The sequence below is a fragment of the Rattus rattus genome, chromosome 6 (genome assembly GCF_011064425.1).
Source record: "Rattus rattus isolate New Zealand chromosome 6, Rrattus_CSIRO_v1, whole genome shotgun sequence".
Classification (NCBI taxonomy): Eukaryota; Metazoa; Chordata; class Mammalia; order Rodentia; family Muridae; genus Rattus; species Rattus rattus.
The window spans coordinates 109,935,472-109,955,509 of record NC_046159.1 but is presented as its reverse complement, the minus strand read 5'-3'; the positions used below and the strand labels follow the sequence as shown (position 1 = coordinate 109,955,509).

Genomic DNA, 20,038 nt, shown 5'->3' with positions numbered 1-20,038 from the left:
AGTCATGGTCCATAACCTTTCTGACATACTACTTTAAGAGAATTTCCATGGACATGTGACAAGTTATATACCCAAATATCAACTGAGTCCTTTAAAGCATGGCTTTATTTCACCTTATTTTTTTTTTTAATACTTTTCATCATTCCTTTTCAGTTTCCAGGTAGGACTACAGAACCTACCTTTCTGACATTTTTAAGGTAGGGTCTCATGTCAGCTGAGACCCTCAAACTTAGTGTGTCTTCCTATCTCCAGTGTGCTGGTGGTTAGCATTCTAAGCTAACGCCTGGCTTATTATGCAGAACTGGGAAGCAAATCCATGGCTTTCTACATGCTAGACAAGCAACCTACCAACTGGGCCACCCCCAGCCCTGAACTCTAACATAACTTCTAGCCCACAAATGGTCTCTTTAAAAGAAGCAACATGAGGGAGCTAGAGAAATGGCTCAGCGGTTAAGAGCACTGACTGCTCTTCCAGAGGTCCTGAGTTTAATTCCCAGCAACCACATGGTGGCTCACAACCATCTGTAAAGAGATCTGATGCCCTCTTCTGGTGTATCTGAAGACAGCTAAAGTGTACTTATATATAATAAATGAATAAATCTTTAAAAAAAAAAAAAAAAAAAAGAAGAAGAAGAAGAAGCAACGTGAAACAACTAAGCAGCATAATTACTAGCCCTAGAAAGAGGCAGTCTTTGTTCCCCATAGCTCTCTACATTGTCTAATTTTGTATACACACTGGAAGTGGCCAAAGGAAACTACTAAGTACTCAGAATGCACAAGCTGCTATTATATAAGGATTTCTTTAGATCTAATTTAAAATAACTTAGAATCTTCTAAAACATTTTGGAGTTATCAGTGACATCCCCTTACCACAAAGAACACCACAATGGCTACAGAGTTCCAAGAATTTTGGTGAAAAAAGTCTATAAAGGTTCATCAGAAAACACCTGTTTTATCTGGACTTTCGAGAATACACCTGTAATCCCAGCACTTGTCGGACAGAGGCAGGAAGATCTGGTTTCAGAGGTTTCAAAGCCATCCTGGGCTTCAAAAGACACTGTCTAAAAAGAAAGACAAAACTCCACATGACAAAGAAAAAAGAAACAGGTAACACCAAACTTTAGAAACCAGAGAGATACATAAACTATCTTTTTGTTGTTGTTGTTTGGTTTTTGATTTTTGAAGACAGGATTTTGCGTAACCCTGGCTGTCCTGGAACTCACTCTGTAGACCAGGCTGGCCTCAAACTCGAAGCGCTTTGATTAAAGACAGTTGCCACCATTACCCAGCACATAAACTACTGAACTCTGCCTGGGGAAACCGAATCTTATAGCTTAAAATTGTAAGTACCAGGTACAACTAAAGACAGACACCCAACCCTATATAAGCAGCAATTAGACCCCTAGATTTTCTCCTTGACTCAGCACAAGTGGACTATTATCCTCCCATCTTTTTTTTTTTTTTTTTTTTTTTTTGGTTTTTTTTTTCCGGAGCTGGGGACCGAACCCAGGGCCTTGCGCTCCTAGGCAAGCGCTCTACCACTGAGCTAAATCCCAACCCCTATCCTCCCATCTTAAAGGAGGTTTTACTCTGTGGTTTACTCCAGCAAGACTCAAATAGGGTCTCTGGACACCCAGGAAATACTCAGGTAAGGAGAGGAATGTCATCTAAACACAAGATTAAATGAGTCCCTGCACACATGAGTTGTAGTACCTGCCCTCATTCCCAGGTGGCCGCTAAGATACAAGCTCCATAACTTAAAATCTCCAGGCATAAGGCTAGAAGACTCTGCTCAAAGTAAAGTGATCCAGAAAAGAATAAGCAACAGGAAGACAGTAAGGGACAACATGGGCAGTAGCTGAAGCTAAAACAGAGGAAACTCAAGCTCAAGGCTAGCCTAAGCCACAAAGTAATAAAATCTAAGCCAATCTGAACTATGTAGCAAAATCCTATTCCAACTACAACCCTTTGAGAAAAAGCTAAGATAAGAGTTAAACATCCTAGTCTAATAGGGGGCTAAGACAGAAGGATCCAGAATTCAAAGGCAGCCTGGGCTACATAATGAAACTCTGCCCCATCTCTCTCACCTCACCCCTCCCCACCCCACCCCAAAAAATCTGGAGAGAATTTCTCATTCAAGGAAGGACTTACCTTAAAAGAATAAGGTTGAACCCTAGAAATACTACTACTACTAATAATAATAATGATGCCAGGTACCAGTTTGTTATTCTAGCATGGGGGAGGCAGGGCCCAGCTGGCTAACCAGTCCAGCCAATGGATGAGCTCTAGATCCGTGAGACTTTCTCTCAAAGGAGTTGGGCATTAGTTCCTGAAATAACTCCCAAGGTTGCTCCTTCTCACACACAAACATGCATACAGAAGACAAAAGAAAGACAGTAAAAAGTTTATAATAACCTTCTTAATTAATCACCAAATGAAAGAATTCAAGAAAATTACAAAGTCAAGTTATGAGTAGACCCAACACAAGAAAGAGGTAAAGGAAATCTCCCTAGGGTAGTGTCAAAGAGGAATTCCCAGGACAGTAATTAGGCAACAGGACCAAGACAAATGAAAGATTCTACATACTAAAGTTCTCAGAAAGAAAAGAAACAAAAACCCCACACCTGGGTGGCCCAGTGGTGGCCCACTCCTTTAATCCTGGCACTAGGGAGGCAGAAGCAGAGGCAGGCAGATCTCTTGAGTTTGAGGCCAGCCTTGTCTACAGAATGAGTTCCAGGACAGCCAGGGCTAAACAGAGAAACCCTGTCTCAAAAAGCCAAAACAAACACCAAAAACCCTTACCTGTGCTAAAGACTCTATAAGACTCAATGGCTGATTAAAACTTCTGAGGATATAAAGTTAGAATGATGCAGATACAGAGCCAAATTATCTTGGGACTATTTTTAACCCCCTCAATAGCCACTCATTGTCCTTCAAACTTTAAGTTCTTAGCAAACCACTAACTTCTACTAAGCCAAGGGCTAAAAAAGTTACCAGATAGTACCTAAAACCTACTTAGAACCAATCATGGTGACACATGCCTTTAATCCTAGCATTTGGGAGGCAGAGGAAGACAGATTTGCACTGAGTTCAAGCCCAGCTGGTATACATACCAAGTTCCAGGCCAGCCAAGGCTACAGACATAGGAAGACTGTCTTAAAACAAAAAGACCTCTAGAAAACAAAAGACCTACAGCAGTTTCCCTGTTTCTTTCCTATAACCTGCTCATCCAAAGGCAGATGTAGTCTATAAATTCTTAGATTTGACTTTCCTTGTTTTTATTTATTTTTTTAATTTGTCTGTGTGTGTGTGTGTGTGTGTGTGTGTGTGTGTGTGTGTGTGTGTGTGTGTAAGTATATACACAGAAGGGAACACCGGATCTCTTGGAATTTGAGTACAGGCAGTTGTGAGTTGCCAGACAGTGCTGGGAAGGGAGCGCTGACTCTCTCAGCAGTAAGGACTCTTAAGCACTGAGCTGTGTCTCCAGCCCCACTTCCCTGTTCCGTAATTAATGCAATCTCATGTAACCAATCCCATAGCACAACAAAATAAATGCACCCTGAACTCATGTGTGTAGACCATGATCATTCATATTTGGCTCAAGAATAAACTCTTACTGTCATTGAGGTGAGGACTATTTTGAAGGTTGATTCTTAGGGCTATAAGCTTATTTCAGGCAACAGGGAAAATAGGTTATTAATATGAACACATATGGTGGACTTTTTATACTGTTGACATTTGAGAACAAATGACATATATACATAGAAAACAAAACAAATGTTTTTTTTTTTTCAAATCACCAAGCACAAAAGATTTTAAGTTTTGGTAAGAATTAAAATTATATAAGACTGCAAAATAATAAAAACTCAAACACAGGATTACTTGAAATTCTTGAGCCAGAAAAGGGTAAATAGTTGACTGTGTTCAGAGAAAGATATCTGAATGATTTTGGTAATGTCAAGATCCACTTGTACAACTACATGACCTGAAGAAAATAAAGGAATGAAAAGGCCCAAGTATTAACCAAATTGTTCATTTAAATGCTCGAGTCAGACATATAAGATGACTTAGCCTGTAGATACTTGTTGCCAAACCTGACCACCTTAGTTTGATATCTAGAATCCACGTCAGAAAGAGAAAACTGATTTCCACAAGTTGTCTTCTGACAAATGTATCCACACACATAACACACAATAAATTTAAACACTGAGCCAAGCATCCCAGATGATGTATACATATGCTAGGTATTCCTCACCCTTTTTTTTACTATCTTTTCTTCTCCAGCAGGCTGTCGTCGGCTGTGTCAGTCGTCGTCGGTCGTCACCGTCGTCCCCCACCTCCCCCATTCAGGGTTTCTCTACATTGCTCTGGCTGTTCTGGGATTCATTGCACTGACTAGCTTGAAACTCACAGAGATCCACCTGCCTCCTGCCTCCTGCCTCCTGCCTCCTGCCTCCTGCCCCCTGCCCCCTGCCCCCTGCCCCTTGCCCCCGCCTCCTAATGTCCTCTGGCTGCTGATTGGCTTGATCTATAAGGAATCCCAGAAGAACAGAGTCAACAAGTTCATTCTTCCACCTCCCTCACTGCAAAGGAGCTCAAGTTCTGTCACCAGAAACTCATCATTCTCCCTCAAAAAAGCCAAGTAACTGCTCCTCTCTCTATTCCTTCCAGAAAAAACAACAGTTTGGCTACAGGTTATAATATCATTTCTTCTGGTACCATTATACATGCAACTTTATAAATAGTATCCTTATAACAAACTCACCTGGGCACATACAGGAAAGCAAGGCCTGTAATCCCAGTTACTCAGAGGCTACATTGTGAGTTAAAGGTCAGCCTAGAGAATTTAACAAGTCTTTGTAGCAAACAAAAAGTAAAAAGGATGGGAATATAGCTCAGAGATTAACAACTTGCCCAACATCTGTGAGGTCCTAGGTTCAATCCCCAGTACCTCTAATCTAAAAAAAAAAAAAAAAAAAAAAGAAAAAAAAGAAAGAAAGAAAAAGATTAAATACAAAAACAAGGGGCTGGAGAGATGGCTCAGCAGTTAAGAGCACTCACTGCTCTTCCAGAGGTCCTGAGTCCAATTCCCAGCAACCACAGGGTGGCTCACAACCATCTATAGTGGGATGCAATGACCTTTTCTGGTGAGTCTGAAGACAGTGACAGTGTACTCATATACATAAAATAGATAAATCTTTAAAAAAAATAATAAAATAAAATACAAAAACAAAAAAAAACAGAAAAAGAAAACTCTCTGTGCTATTTATTCTGTCAAGTTGCTCATGTCTTCCTGTTGAGATTCTAAGATGAACAGATGCAACAGAATAGTGGGAACTAAGGAGAGGAAGGTGACTCAAGTAAATACTAACATACTTTAAGCTCTGTTGAAGGTCTCTAAGCTCTTGTATGTATTACATTTAATCATCGTGAATATACTATGTGGTTAGCAGATTTGCTTGTTTTGTTGCCAATTACCAACATCTAGAAGTTGCTTGTCCATAATAAGCACTCCAGTACTGATTTAAGATAAAATTAGTAGATACAGCAGGGAAGAGTTCACCTGGTAGATGATTTATATTTTAGAAAACTATGTAAGATCGAGGAACTGTAACTCCCTTGACTGCAGAACTAAAAACTACATGAGGCCTACATGGGGAGCCTACAATGAGCCTTTTTTTTTCTCTCCTCCATACAGTCCTGATTGTCCTGGAACTCTGTACACCAGGCTATAGAGATTAGCCTGCCTCTGCTGAGATTTAATCTCTGCTTAAAGTCGAGCGCCACCACACCCAGCAAAATCTTTGTCTTCCCACAATATAAACAAGAACACAAGTGGCACATTTATGCCTAACTATCAAAGTCAAAGTGGTAAATGTTTTTTAAGATTATGTACTTGCAACCTAGGGGCTTATTTAGGAGGATATAGCACCATTAAACATCAGTTATGAGTTAAACAAATAAAAGGGAGAGCAAACAAAAATAAGCTTGTGAGAAAGAAATGCAAAGATTAAGGGTGAAGAGACAGAGAGCTAGAGATGTAGGCTAGACTGTATCTCCAGCACCAAACGTAAGAAAAAGAAAAAGAAAGCGTGCATGAGCTTCCTTAGTTTTCAAAGAATTTCAAAGTTCATAGACTAAAACCTAAACACTGTCAGCAAAATCATCAGCTATTAGAACTTACAAAAATAAAAACATAGCAAAAGTGAGTGTGAAAATCAAGGGAGAAAATACAAAGTGTGAGTCAAAATACGAAATACATGAACCCAAAAATTTGATATGTGGAAATCATGCACTCCACCACACGCTCACATAATTATATGGGCTAATTAAAATAGTCATGATACCCATCTTACAAATGAAAACGTACAGGTAGAAGAAATAAGAATCTAATATAAAACAAAGGAACTCCAAAGGTTTCCAGAAACCATAATTTTTCTTTATATTATGTTGCACTCCAATGAGAGGAGAAAATTTGTACGAATACGAATCTAGAAGCCTGAGAAATTTCGAGAATAACATGAGTGAAAATCGGCAAGAGACACTCAGGGGTGGGTAAGGTTACCAAAGGGAAGGTAATGCCAGATGCAACACTTGGATACAGAAGGTGTATCAAAAGCATCCCTACTAAGTGAGAGGTGGAGAAGCATTTGGGGCTGGCTTTGATTTAAGAGAACAAAACAGAGAAACAAGGCCTATAAAGCAAAAGCAATGGTGGAACTTAAAGGAGGGCTAGATCCATGCCACAAGCGAGAGGTACAGAACTACAAAACGGATTCTACAGGATAGGGAAAGGGCCAGTTCGTGACCAATTAGTTGCCACTAGTTTCCGAAAGGCGGCATAGAAGTGGCTACTCAGCCCCACCCCACGACACCAGCTCCTTGGAAAAGAGGATCCCCAAGGCCAACCGTCCGGCTCAGGCTCTCGGCTCAAGCCCAGATCCCACTCGGCCCTGCTCCCGCGGCTCAGAACGGCCTCTCCCCGAACCTCACCGAACGTTGCAGCTCCCCAAGCCAAAACGAGGCGCGCTCCTTTCCGCTGGGATCTGGGTCGTGGTAAAGCGCCTGCACCGCCTGGTACACGAGCTGCAAGGTTGGCTTGGCTCCTTCCATGGTGGTGGAAGCGGCGGCGGTGACAGCGAAGAGTCCGATACTTCTCCTAAGGCTTCCGCTTGCTCTGCCTTCAAGCGTCCTCACTGTCTCGGCCACAGCCGCTCCCTGACTGGCGCCATCTCCTCTTTTCTGGCCGTTACCAGGGAAGGGGTGGGGGGGGTTCCTCGTGGAAGTTGCCCCCTCGGAAACAGCGGATAGGTCGTTTTCAGGTTCCTGGCTCCTTTTTATCTTGTCTTCCCGCCAGAATCCCAGACTCTAGAGTCCGGATGCGGGTTCTTGCTTCCACACCTCCCGCCTTGCTCTCAGAGGCCTACCTCCGCATGACACAAACCACGCAGCGAACCTAAGCAGAGCTTCTCCAGACCGGAAGCGGTCGCCTGTATACTTGGCACACTTCCGCCTGGTGCACCACAAACTACTTCCTTCCCGGCACGCCTCCTCTTGTTTCCCCCGCCTCCTCCCGGAAGTGACTCTGCCGGGGTAGGAGGACCAGGGAGGGGAAATAGGTACAAGGTAGTCTCCTAGGTTTATAAATCTAACTTGAGCTTTAAGACTAGAAAGCTCCCGACCAAATCTTACCTCCTCAGCAATGAATCCACAGTCTTTCCTCCCGGTTCCTCTACTTCTTCACCTGTTTCCAAGGAGTGTTTAGGAGCCTGTAATCTCAGCCCTTGGAAGTTAGCCACAAAACCTTCCGGAGGAATTCAAGACCAGCCTCTACTACCTGAAGCCCTGTCTTTAAAAAAACAAACAACCAAGCGGTGATGGCAGACAGGTTTAATCCCAGGATTCGAGAGGTAGAGGCAGGCCTATCTCTGAGTTTGAGCCAGTCTGGTCTACAGAGCAAATTCCTGGACAACCAAGAATACACAAAGAGACCCTGTCTCAGAAAATAATAAATAAATAAATAAATAAATAAATAAATAAATAAATAAATAAATACCAAACAATCTAACCAATAGTCTAGCAATCCTCAGTTCACACACAAAACTATCTGATGAAAGCTGACAGTGTACAAAGAATTATCGTTACAGATTAACAACCTCCCAAGATAAATGCTTTTTTTATGAAATTGTTTTAAAGATTAATTTTTAGGTGTATGAGTGTTTTGCCCACGTATGTATGCATGTGCAGCATGGTGCGTGCCTGGTGCTGGAGTAGTTAGAGTGTGAGCTGCCATATAGGTGCTGGGAACTGAATGTGGGTCCTCTACAAGATCAGCGAGCTTGTCGGCTCTCCAGTTCCTATAACCTCATTTTAAAAGATGAGAGTTTAAGGCTGTTCATGTGGGATCATAGGTCTAATCCCAGCACTTGGGAGGCACTGTTCAAGTCTGTAGGAAAAAGAGGAAAGTGTATTTTATAGAATCTGTAGACTGAAAGAGTCCACGACAGCTGGAAGAAAGACTTGATACTTAGAGAACACATCCCATGTATCTTTGTGTCCTCAAGAGATTGCCTAACATGGTAAGTGAACAGAAACTGCGTTAAGTATCCATCTTTTAGCTCCTTAGAGACTTCTCTTAAAGCATTGTAGCTTGCAACACTAAATGTCTTGGACAAGGACAAAAATCATTGCAGTAATCCTGTCAATGTAGGCATTAGAGATGGAGATGGTGAAGCGTAAAATAAATTTTGGAGAATGGATTGAATGTGGTGGTGACTGTGGCAACAGGAGAGAAGAAAGAGAGCTCAGCCCTCTGAAACACAGACCACAGAAACTGCTAATGTTATAGTAGTAGGAGAAGGAGAATGTCAAATATGTAGTCCAGTTCCCTGCAGTGCTGTCACAGGGATTGTCATAAAGCTTAGATCTGTCCCAGGATGATACACATGACTTTCAGTGAACCTCGAGTTCAGCAGCAAGCTAAGCTGTGGCTCCACAGAGTCCTCCCGTCTCCAGTTATGCCATTAACATAGACTGGCACATCTGTGTCTTTACACAGGTTGTATCAAACGTCAGTAGACTTTGAGAATAAATCTGTTTCATCACTGACTACCCCTAATTTCACCTAGAGTTGTGACTGTGGCAATTGCAAGATTTTATCTTAATTCCAGTCCAATCTTAATTACTAACATAAATTTCGAATCACACATCATGTTTCATACATTTATAAATAGGTTACTGAGAGCTTAGAGGAGTGAAGAGATTACAGAAGTTTCTTTTAAAAATCATATTCAGCAGGACTGGAAAGATGGGTCTTCAGTTAAGAGCACTGACTGCTCTACCAGAAGTTCTGAGTTCAATTCCCAGCAAACACATGTGGCTCACAACCATCTGTAATGGGATCCAATGCCCTCTTCTGGTGTATCTGAAGACAGTGACGGTGAACTCACACTTAAATAATACTCACATACACTTAAATACACATAAATAAATCTTTTTTTAAAAGATTTATTTATTTATTATATATAAGTACACTGTAGCTGTCTTCAAACACAGCAGAAGAGGGCATCAGAACTCATTACAGGGGGCTGGAGAGATGGCTCAGTGGTTAAGAGCCCTGACTGCTCTTCCAGAGGACCTGAGTTCAATTCCCAGCAACCACATGGTGGCTCACAACAATCCGTAATGGGATACGATGCCCTCTTCTGGTGTGCCTGAAGACAGGGAGACTATAAGCAGTGTACTTACATAAAATAAATAAATCAAAAAAAAAAAAAAAAGAACTCATTACAGATGGTTGTGGGCCACCATGTGGTTACTGGGATTTGAACTCAGGACCTCTGGAAGAGAAGTCAGCGCTCTTAGCCGCTGAGCCATCTCTCCAGCCCCTAAATAAATCTTTTAAAAAACATCATATTAAGCTGGATGGTGGTGGTGCATGCTTTTTATTCCAGCACTCTTCAGGCAGAGGCAGGAGAATCTCTAAGAGTTTGATATCCTCATCTCCACAGTGAGTTCCAGGACAGTCAGGGCTATGTGGAGCAGCCCTGGCTCAAAAATCAAATCAAAACAAAAAAGCCAGACTGGCTGTAACAAAAAACAGAAATAGAACTTGAAGACGAGGGCCAGGGATCTAGCTCAGTGGTAAAGTGCCTTCCTAGGATGCATGAAGAATCCTCAGAACTACATAACCCAGGTCTGGTTGTGAATGCCTGTAGTCCTACCCCTAGAGAAGTAGAGGCAGGAAGATCAGAAGTCCAAGATTATCTTCTGCTATGTAGTGTGTCTTCAAGATTAGCCTGGGCTACGTGAAACCCTTGTATGGAAAAAAAATAATATTGAATAACAATAAATTGAGAAGCTACCTCCGTTTCATTGGTAGCAATTTGCCAAGTAGTCCCAATGTCCCTTGACAGCTTAACATTTACAGGCATTGGTTCTTTTATTCCAGTCTTAATTATGGATGTTAACTCTCAGGTTGCTCATTACATATCACACTGTAATTACACACACTCCATTCAAGTAACAGAGTGACTACAGAAAAATGAAAAAGGCCTCAACAGAGCTTAAGCAGTTCAAAGATGCCTGTTTATAGTCAGAGGCAGTGTTAAATACAGATGTAAATAAAAGGAGCTGAGAGGTGTCGACGGACAGGAGCACTTTTGTAATCTTTACATTTACAGTCTATATTATATTTGAAAGAGTTTATTTTATAAGTACCTCATACTTTAAAATTGGAGTCGGCACACACAATTATAAATTGCTCACTAGTTATGCACTGCTAATGGTTTGCTTTAATACCTTTAATCTACATGTAACATAGATGGCACCTGGTTGGGCAGGGAGGTGGGGTGCGCAAGACTCAGAAGACTTGGAAGCATTTGACAGCCCCGCTATGCATAGAGGTGATAATGAGGAGAAAGAGCAGCGGCCATTAGGAGTGAAGCTTCCACAGCACGGAGCTCAAGATTCAAGGCTGACCCTCTGGCTACAAGGACAAGACTAAACGTTGGAGCTATGGAATGGTCAGCTGTTTGTTCAAACTCCCTACAATGTATGCTAACTGGAAATAGAAAGGGGAAAGCAAGTCTTTGAGGATGCTGACTGCCTGGTTCTCAAACTCCGATCTTCCGTTACAGCAGTAAATACACTTAATTGCTAAACCAATCTGCCAGCCCCCAGCTTGTTTAATTTTTTGAAACAATTTATTTCAAGGGGTCCTGGGACTTTGACCATTTGGATAAACTGGCTATCCAGAAAGCCCCAAGGATCCTATCCTGTTCCTGCCTCCCCAGTACTAACTTATAAATACACAATACACTGCTTTTAACATGGGTTCTGGAGACCAAACTCAGGTTCTCGTGTTTAATGGTGTGGTGGTTTAAATAAGAATGTCCTCATATGCTCGTATATTTGAATACTTAGTCACCAGAGAGTGGCCCTACTTAGAATGATTGGTAGGTGTGGCCGTGTTAGAGGAAATATGTCACTGGGGGTGGGCTTTGAGGTTTCAGGAGGTCAAGCCAGGTCCAATGGCTGTCTGTTCCTGATGCTTGTGGATCCAAATGTAGGACTCTCAGTTGTAGTGAGCTTTGATTTCTTTAAAAACTCAGTTATGGTATATTATGGTATGGTATGGTATGGTATGGTATGGTATGGTATGGTATATGAATGTTTTTGTTTTAATCCCAGGTGTGGAAAAAGAGGCTGCTTCACAGCAGGTGATTATGATTTACCGTGTGCACTAACAGGGGTGTGATCTTTGCCAGCTACAGAAAGTTTAATTCTGGGGACTCTGGAAAGGGTATGAATGGGAGAGCCCTGAGGACCTGGGGCAGCCTCACCCCCCCACTGCTGCCTCTGCTACTGTGTTTGATGTTGCTGGATCTTCTGATTTGGACTTGCCCCAAGGACCCAATGCCTCTAATCAACTGGAAGCAACCTATAGAGGTCTACCCCCCCTTTCTCCTCTCACCTTTCTCCCCTACCTAGTATTAGGGGGTTGGAAGGGATCCTCAGGGTGGAAGAAGGTTGGAAAGGTAGTAGATATAAAAATCCAATAAAACAACTCAAACAAATACGGCAACACTCAGTTACTCTCCAGCACCCTGTCTGCCTGCATGCTACCATGCTTCCTGCCCTGATCACAACGAGCTAAACCTCTGACACTATAAACAAACCCCAAATGCTTTCTTTTATAAGAGCTGCTGTGGTCATGATGTCTCACCACAGCAATACAACACTGACTAAGAAACATGCAAGCACTTTACCAAACAAGCTATTTCCCTACTCTTGGTATGGTTTTAATAAGCCCATATGTCCCTGTGTGTTCCAATAAGTTTTGGTGCTGAACAGGAGGTAGCTCCTACGTGTTCAGTGAGACGCACGGTTATTCTGCTTTTGATTTGTACTCAAACTGGAACTGATGCTGCCTGTAAAATGGAATCTTCTTAGCTCCCTCTGAAGTCCATGACCTCTTTGTCTTTGTTTTGTGTACACGCACACACACACACACACACACACACACACACACACACACGTATAAATTTATAAATATGATTTGCTCATTCCATTTAGTACTTGTATGTATGTGATTTCAGGACTGATAAATTACTATTAGATAAACAAGGCTCTTCTCTGGGAAGAGGATTTCTGCTGCTCTCTCTATTTCTTAGTTGCCTGTAGTTCTTTGTCTAGGGGTGGGGCACTGTGAGATTTCCCCATCCATGTTAGTACATCTATTGGTGTCATCCTTGTTCAGACTTATGCAACCATCTTGTTGAGGTGTCCTAGGTGATGCCTCCCTGCTATTTCTAGGAGACAAAATCTCCCAGCTGATTTCCTGGCCCTTTGGCACTTACAGTCTTTCTGCTTCCTCTTCTGTGATGTTCTCTGAGCTCTAGGTACAGCTGCAGATATGTCCTTTGGGACTGAGGACACATGATCCGTTGTCCTCTGCGTTTTGACCAATTGTGCTTTTCTGTAATGGTTGCTGAGAAGTTCCTTTGATGAGAAATGGGAGCTACATTTCCCTGAGGGCATAAGGATACGTATTTAGAATGTAGTTAGAGATCGCTCGTTTAGTAAAGAAGCTGTGCTAGTTTGGATGAGAATGACCCTCAGAGGCTCACAGGTTTGAGCACTCGGTCCTCAGTTGGTAGAAATTCTTGAGAGAGAGAGAGTAGAAGGTGTGACCTTGTGGGAGGAGGTGTGTCACTGGGTAAGGGCTTTGATGTTTTGAAAGTCCATGCCACGCTCAGTTAGCTCTCTCTGCCTCCCGCTTTTGGATCGGGACAAAAGCTCTCAGCTGCTGCTCTAGCACCAGGCCTGCCTGATACCATGCTGTCTGCCATGATCATCGTGGACTCTAACCCTCTGGAACCATGAGCACCAATAAACATTTTCTTTTATAAGCTGGCTTGCCACTGTGTCATATTATGGGAATAAAAAGGTTACTAAGATGGTGACAGGAGCACGTTCTCCTCTGAATCCATGACCTCGCTAGCCCTGGGTGGTTGACCAGGTTTCCATGAATAGGCATGATTTCCCTCCTGTTTAGCAGGCCTGAAGTCCAATTAGACAGCTGTTGGTTACCCCCGCAGTATGAGTGCCACTACTGCGCCCTTGGGGATATTGTGGCTTGTTGAACATTGCTGAACAGAAGGCTTATGGCTCAAATCCTCTGAGTCCTGTGTCCCAAGTGCATGGTGTATCCAGTAATAGGGATTGACCTTCAACTTGAGACACAGCCAAAGGCAATAGCAATAGCTTACACTGTTTGGGGAGTGTCTTGGACTCCCCTCACCAACAACTCCTAATACTGGGGTTTTGTTAGATCGTTTATGACTCAGGGGAGCACTGTTAGACCAAGTGGCATAACTTCATTTAAGCAATATATGTATATACATACAGTTATATGTATTATATATAATTTTAGTAAAATAAAAATATAATTCCTCACGACTTTTTAAAACATAGTGTTATTTTTTTCTTCCTTCCTCGCTCTCTTTCTGTATTGACCTCCCATCCCCTCCCCCAATTAGAACTCTCCCCCATATTTCTCATTTCCCCCTTCATATCATCCGTGTTCTGCTATTCCTCTCTCTAGGCCTACCCTCCATAGTATCTTTTTTATTTTCCTTGTTTTTGTGGTTGTTCCATATTGTATATTCACACCTGAAAATTTGGAGTTGGAGGCCCCCAACGAGAGAGGACATGTGGCATTTGTCCTTCTGGTCTGGATTATTTCACTCAGTATAGTATTTTCTAGTTCCATCGATTTATCTACAGATTTCTTAATTTCATTAGGGCTGGAGAGATGGCTCAGCAGTTAGGGTCACTTGCTGCCCTTGCAGAGGAACCAGAACCAGGATTGCTCAGGACCATTGGTAACTCCATTTCCAGAAGATCTGAACACCTCCTGATCTCTAAAGACACCATGCACACAAGTGCTGTGACAAGACAAGACTGCAGAGGGTCCTCCATCTTGTATTCTTGCTGGGGTCATTTCAGGTTTAACCAGAATTTGATCTCCTTAATGGAGAATCCTGTGGAACATTTCCCAACTCTATTCTAGAAACCCCAAGTTCAAGATGCCCTAGCTAACTTATCCTAGCTTTTAGTGCAGAACCCCTCCAGCTAACTGCTTATATTACCTTCTGTTAAATGTCTTGTTTATGCAAACCTTGCTTGTGCAAACCTTCCCCTGTGACACAGAGAGAAAACAGGAAGTTGTTTTAGCCTTTAAAGGCCCCTTGACCTAAATGCTCAGAGCTACACTTGGGCTCAAATTCCTGAGTGTAGTCCCAGCTGTGGAATAAAGACTTTCTTTTTGTTTTTTTGTATGTTCGTTTTTGTTTTATTTGTTTTAAGACCTTCTGTCTTGAGGCCTTATGTAGGCCTGGCTGCCCTGAAACTCACTGTGTAGACCAGACTGGCCTCAAACTCACCAAGATCCTCCTGCCTCTACCTCCCAAGTGCTGGGATTAAAGGTATGTGCCACCATGCCAAGCAGAATAAAGACTTTGAATTGACCATAAATCGTGTCTAAGTGGTCATTTTGGTGGGCTTCCCATAACAGGAGTACTTGCACATAAAACATTCACACATATAAAAGGAAAAAAATCCTATTTTTAAAAAGAAGTCAGGCCTAGTGATGTATACCTTTAATCCCAGCACTCAGGAAGCAGAGGCAGGAGACTCTCTGTGAGTTCAAGGCCAGCCTGGGCTACAGAATGAGTTCCAGAACAGCCAGGACTATACAGAGAAACTGTGTCTCCAAAATAAATAAATAAATACATACATACATACATACATACATACATACATACATACATAAAAAGAAAAAGAAAAGAAAAACAGCAGGAGAAGGAGGAAGAGAAGGTGGAGGAGGTGAAAGAAAAGGAGGAGGAAGAGGAAGAGGAAGAGGAAGAGGAAGAGGAAGAGGGAGAGGAGCCGCCACTGCCCTATAGCCCTAGCTTCTAGCTAATCCGCCCTCGGGGCACATGCTTTAGCCTGAATTCCTGCAGCTTACACAACTGGAGATACTGTACACACAGCAGTTTCTCCCGTCAGTTCAACCCTCGGTTTAGGCCCATAGACTGAGGACAACATCTGCCTTTGGCTTTCCAGCTCAAAGGCACCCTGAGTCAACAACTTTTCCTGGAATTTCCCTTGCAGAGCAAATTCAAGCTGATGGAGGAGCCAGAGTGGGGGATGGTAGATCAGGATTGTGAATGTCTGCAAGACACTGAGAGCACAGAGCTCAGCCTTCAGCCATCGGAGACAGCCTTGCTGAGGGATAGCTCTGAGAAGTGCGGAATGGAGAAGCACCAGCTACACTCTTCTCTTTTTGACTATGAACAAAATGGAATTCATTTTAAGGAAACAGGAACAAACAAACCACTACAAAGAACCCAGGGGAAATAGAAGAGGAAAAAAACCATGCAAAGTTCATGGTCTGCACCCTGCCTCCTTCTCTTTTGTCCCTCAAAGTCTTCTGTCTCCCATTGAGTTGTTTTGTTTTTGGAAGCTTGACACAGAGGAAAGGGAGAAGCGGCTTTTCCTCACGATTCATTGTTTATTTTTGTGATACTTAGGTACTGAGTCCAGGATCTCATACCTGTTAAGCAAGCACTCTTTAACACCGAGCTACACACTCCTCTCAAGATTAATTTGTATAATTCATGTACTATTCAATGCAGGAATACTTCAGTGTGTGATAAGGGTCAAACTCTTGCCTAACTGGCAAGGCTGGTGAAAAAAATGGGCTTTGCTTACGAGCCCGGATGGGGCGAACCTCTTTCTGTTTCTCTCGGAAAGACACTGTCCTAACATCTGGAGACATTGATGCCAGCCCTCCCACTACTTCTAACCGTGAGTCTAGTCCTGGCGGCTGGATTTTGCTTTTTCTTTTGAGACAGAATCTTGCGGTTGAAATCCTCCTGACTCAGCCCTCAATTAGCTGAGATTACAGTGTATTTAATGAGAAACAGGAGCAGGAAACTTATCAATGCCATGACTACCCAGCCTCAGCCAGTCACCTTCAGATAGTCACGTTGCTTGACATCTCTTGCTTCCCAGGAGATGTGGATCCTTAGATTCATTAATGACTCCCATGCCCCCTGCCCTTCTGCCTGGTCAGCACTCAGGGACACCAGCTCTGGTTCCACATTGTGTATCGAGACCTTTGACCTAGCCATTGCCCATCCCCCAGTCTTCTAGATTTCTCTACAAACTGAGACCTTGTAATTTCCTCTTCCCCCAATACTTCACTCTTCAGGACTCTAATTTCCATGGCTATTCCCTTTCTATATCACTTTGTGTTATACGTGTTACACGTATGCTACACATATCTATTGTCACAGAGCAGAGGGTAGACTTCAAAGAACTTCCATAGCCCAACTGCCTTTCTAGCCCTCCCACCCCCATTAAATCCAGGGCAAGGTCTAGAGTGCCAATTTATGTCACGATCTCAAGTCATTACTACTAGACGTAGGACGCTGACAGTCATGCCTTCATTTTGATGACACAAGCTTCTTAGTGGGACGGCTAGTAGCATTTGGGGCCTAGTACACCCTTCATACCCCAGTAATAGTGACATCCAAAAGTACATCAAACATCTCCAAATCCCCCTACTTCAGTCCTCTTCCCTTTTTTTTAATCTCCCAAGAGTAAAGTGTGCAACATACCAACCATCCTACCATACTTCAATTCTTAGGACCAATTGTCCTTTGCACAGGTGTTCCTGCTCTAGGACTTCCAGTGTCATCCTAGAAAAGTCCCAGGCAAACTGGGATGGCTAATCACTCCAGATTGTCATCTATCGACTCCTATAAGAGATTCCTATGCTATAGGACTCCCATAAGAGATTCAGCCTCTAACACTCCTTTTTAGAAATTGGTCCCTCATTTCTCCCATCCTTTCTTTCCTATCTTCCTCCATCCAGGGTTATACCGGGAACAACTTGAAGAGGAAGCTAACTCAAGATTCCCAAGGTTGTGACCTGTGTCCTTCCTGCACTGGATGCTGGTCTCAATTTGACTTATACTCCAAGAGACTTGAGTTTAGGGATTGAACAGGGTAATACAAGCCTGGCATCCCAGGCTGAGGCAAGAGGAGTTTAAAACCATACTCAGCCCTATAGGGAGTTTAAGAGGGGCCTGGACTACATACATGAGCCTCAGTCTTTATAAAAAGGAATTATTAGCCATCTTTAATAATAGAGTCTATTACAGAATGGGCAGTGCAGGAAGCCTGGCAGTAACAAAACAGAAAACACATTGAGGCAGGGCCTTCAGGCTGGTCCACTGTTGATTTTCAAACCTGAGTGTACAGTGCTCATATGGCTTTCCTATTGTTGTTTGCTTTGGTTTGAAAGCAATTCCACTAAAAGTAGGGGCAAGACAAGGCTGGGACTTTCTCCCTATCTATTCAACACAGTACTTGAAATTCTAGTCAGAGCAATAAGACAAGAAAAGGAGATCAAAGGTATGAGCTACTAGGTCAGGGTTTGATGTACTATTTTAAGAGGATTTCACTATATTGTTCAGACTGACCTAAAACTGGTAGTTTCAAGTGGTGGGCTAGCCTCAGCCTCACGACTGCCACTATCTCTAAAGTCTATGTGTTTTTCCTTTTTATTCTACAATAAGAAGCAATGTAATACCCAAATGTTTTTTCTAAATATCCAGGTCTGATCTGGTCAAAGGAAGCAGTTGTATTTAGAGTCAGCTCAGTTTAATATAATATTTAGTTTAAATACCTAGTTTAACACTTTAGTCTTGCTGTAATTCATATCATGTTTTTCGAGTTCATACCCTCAGGCCAACACTGTAGAACTGAGACAGAGGGATGGCCCTGAGTGACTTTTGTAGTTTCTCTTATAACACACAGGCCACCGCCTCATTTCTCTGGGATTTCTGATGAATTCTAACCCTCTGCTCAGTACCAGCTTCATTTGAGAAAGAAATCTCAGAGGGTTGGGACAGTGAGTGAAAGGCAAGAGGTAAAGGTAGGAGGGTCAGAAGTTCAAGGCCAACCAGGGATGCTGTCCCATTAGAGTGCAGTCACATTGTGAGATGCTGTCACAAAACAAAGCAAAGGAACAAGGAGAAAGGGATTAGGGGTGTGGCATGTCTCAAGCATTCCACAGTGAGTGGTGTTGGGGCCAGTGCACGGAAGGCCCGGTTGCCACACTGTGAGAAGAAGGGTTGCCGATAGACTGAACGTAAGAAAAAACTCTCAGATGGCAAATGCCCACGCTGTGCCTGTGGAAGGCATATAAGGTTGCCGGTGTTCAGTCAGAAATGTCCTCGGAGCCATCTGGAGCAGAGGAAGATGCATTCCTGATGAAGGAGGACTTCTGCCCGACCTTGGTGAGCTCCGTTTACTATGGCTATGCCCAGTTCCAGTGGCCTGATTCACACAACCTGAAGTGAACAGGCAGTTCCTTCACGCCACCAAAGTTTCTATTCAAGAAACATAAGTACAGTTGTACCATGCGGTGCTGGTTTTTTTGGTGTCTTCTCTCCATGTAAAGAACAATAACAAGGTACCTGTTGTGGGTATTTGCTTTGTGCCATCTTTTAAAGCTCAGCTTTTCACTCGGGATATGAGCACACTCTTGGTAAACGGAGAACCAGCCACAGTTCTAGAACCAGGTGCTCCCCTAGCCTGCCTCCAGCAGCTCAGCCCCTGCAGCCACAGTTGCTACTGTTGCACCAAATGCAACACATTTCCACTGTCACCACCAGTTGCATACCCTTTATAAATCCCATGCCCTCCCCCCAGCACTCTCTCTCCCTCCCTCCACATCCCTTTCTCTTGTCCCCCACTCAGAAAGTGGGTGCCCCCACCAGTAAATCTCTTGCCTGAGATCTGTTGTGTGATCTCTGATCGCTGGGGAACCCCAACACCACCTATTAGAGAATGACACATGACTAATACATACCCGGAAAGAGGTTAAGAGTTCCCAGAATTCAATGGAATGCACTTAAAAAGCAACAAAGTAGCACTTTTCAATTATCACAGAGGAGATTCATCTAAAGGATTTTCTCTGTGGTCAAGGTTGTGGGAGAAAAGATTTTGTCTTTGTTTTCTGTGGCGGTGATAAAACACCAGGACTGAAAGCAAGTTAGGGAGGAAAGAATTTATTTGGCGTTGTACTGACTGGGTTTGTGTGTCAACTTGACACGAATGAGAGTCGTCAGAGAGGAAGGAGCCTCCTGTAAGCAAATGCCTCCATGAGATCCCGTTGCCAGACATTTTCCCCATTGACAATCAATGGGGGGGAGCGCTCAGCCCACTGTGGGTGGTACCTCCCTGGGCTGGTGGTCCTGGGTTCTATAAGAAGTCAGGCTAAGCAAGCCATGTGACGGTAGCCAGTAGGCGACACCCCTCCATGGCCTCTGCATCAGCTCTTGCCTCCAGGTTCCAGCCCTGCTTGAGATCCCGTCCTCACTTCCCCCAGTGATGGACTATGATCAAACCCTTTCCCTAATTTGCCTTTTGGTCAATGGTGTTTTGTCACAACAGTAGA

General features: G+C 43.1%; 1 protein-coding gene across 2 annotated transcripts in view; it reads right to left on the bottom strand.

Annotated features, from left to right (window-relative positions):
• The window catches only part of Tnpo3 (transportin 3), a 75,644-nt gene extending 68,154 nt beyond the window's left edge, over nucleotides 1-7,490 (bottom strand). Inside the window, exon 1 of one of the 2 annotated variants that reach the window (XM_032906827.1) lies at nucleotides 6,994-7,490. In XM_032906827.1, the coding sequence (XP_032762718.1) occupies nucleotides 6,994-7,113 (120 nt within the window). In that variant the 5' untranslated portion in view covers nucleotides 7,114-7,490. The remainder of the gene's footprint in view (nucleotides 1-6,993) is intronic. The other variant, XM_032906828.1, reaches the window with a different exon arrangement.
• Between the last annotated feature and the right edge of the window lie 12,548 nt (nucleotides 7,491-20,038).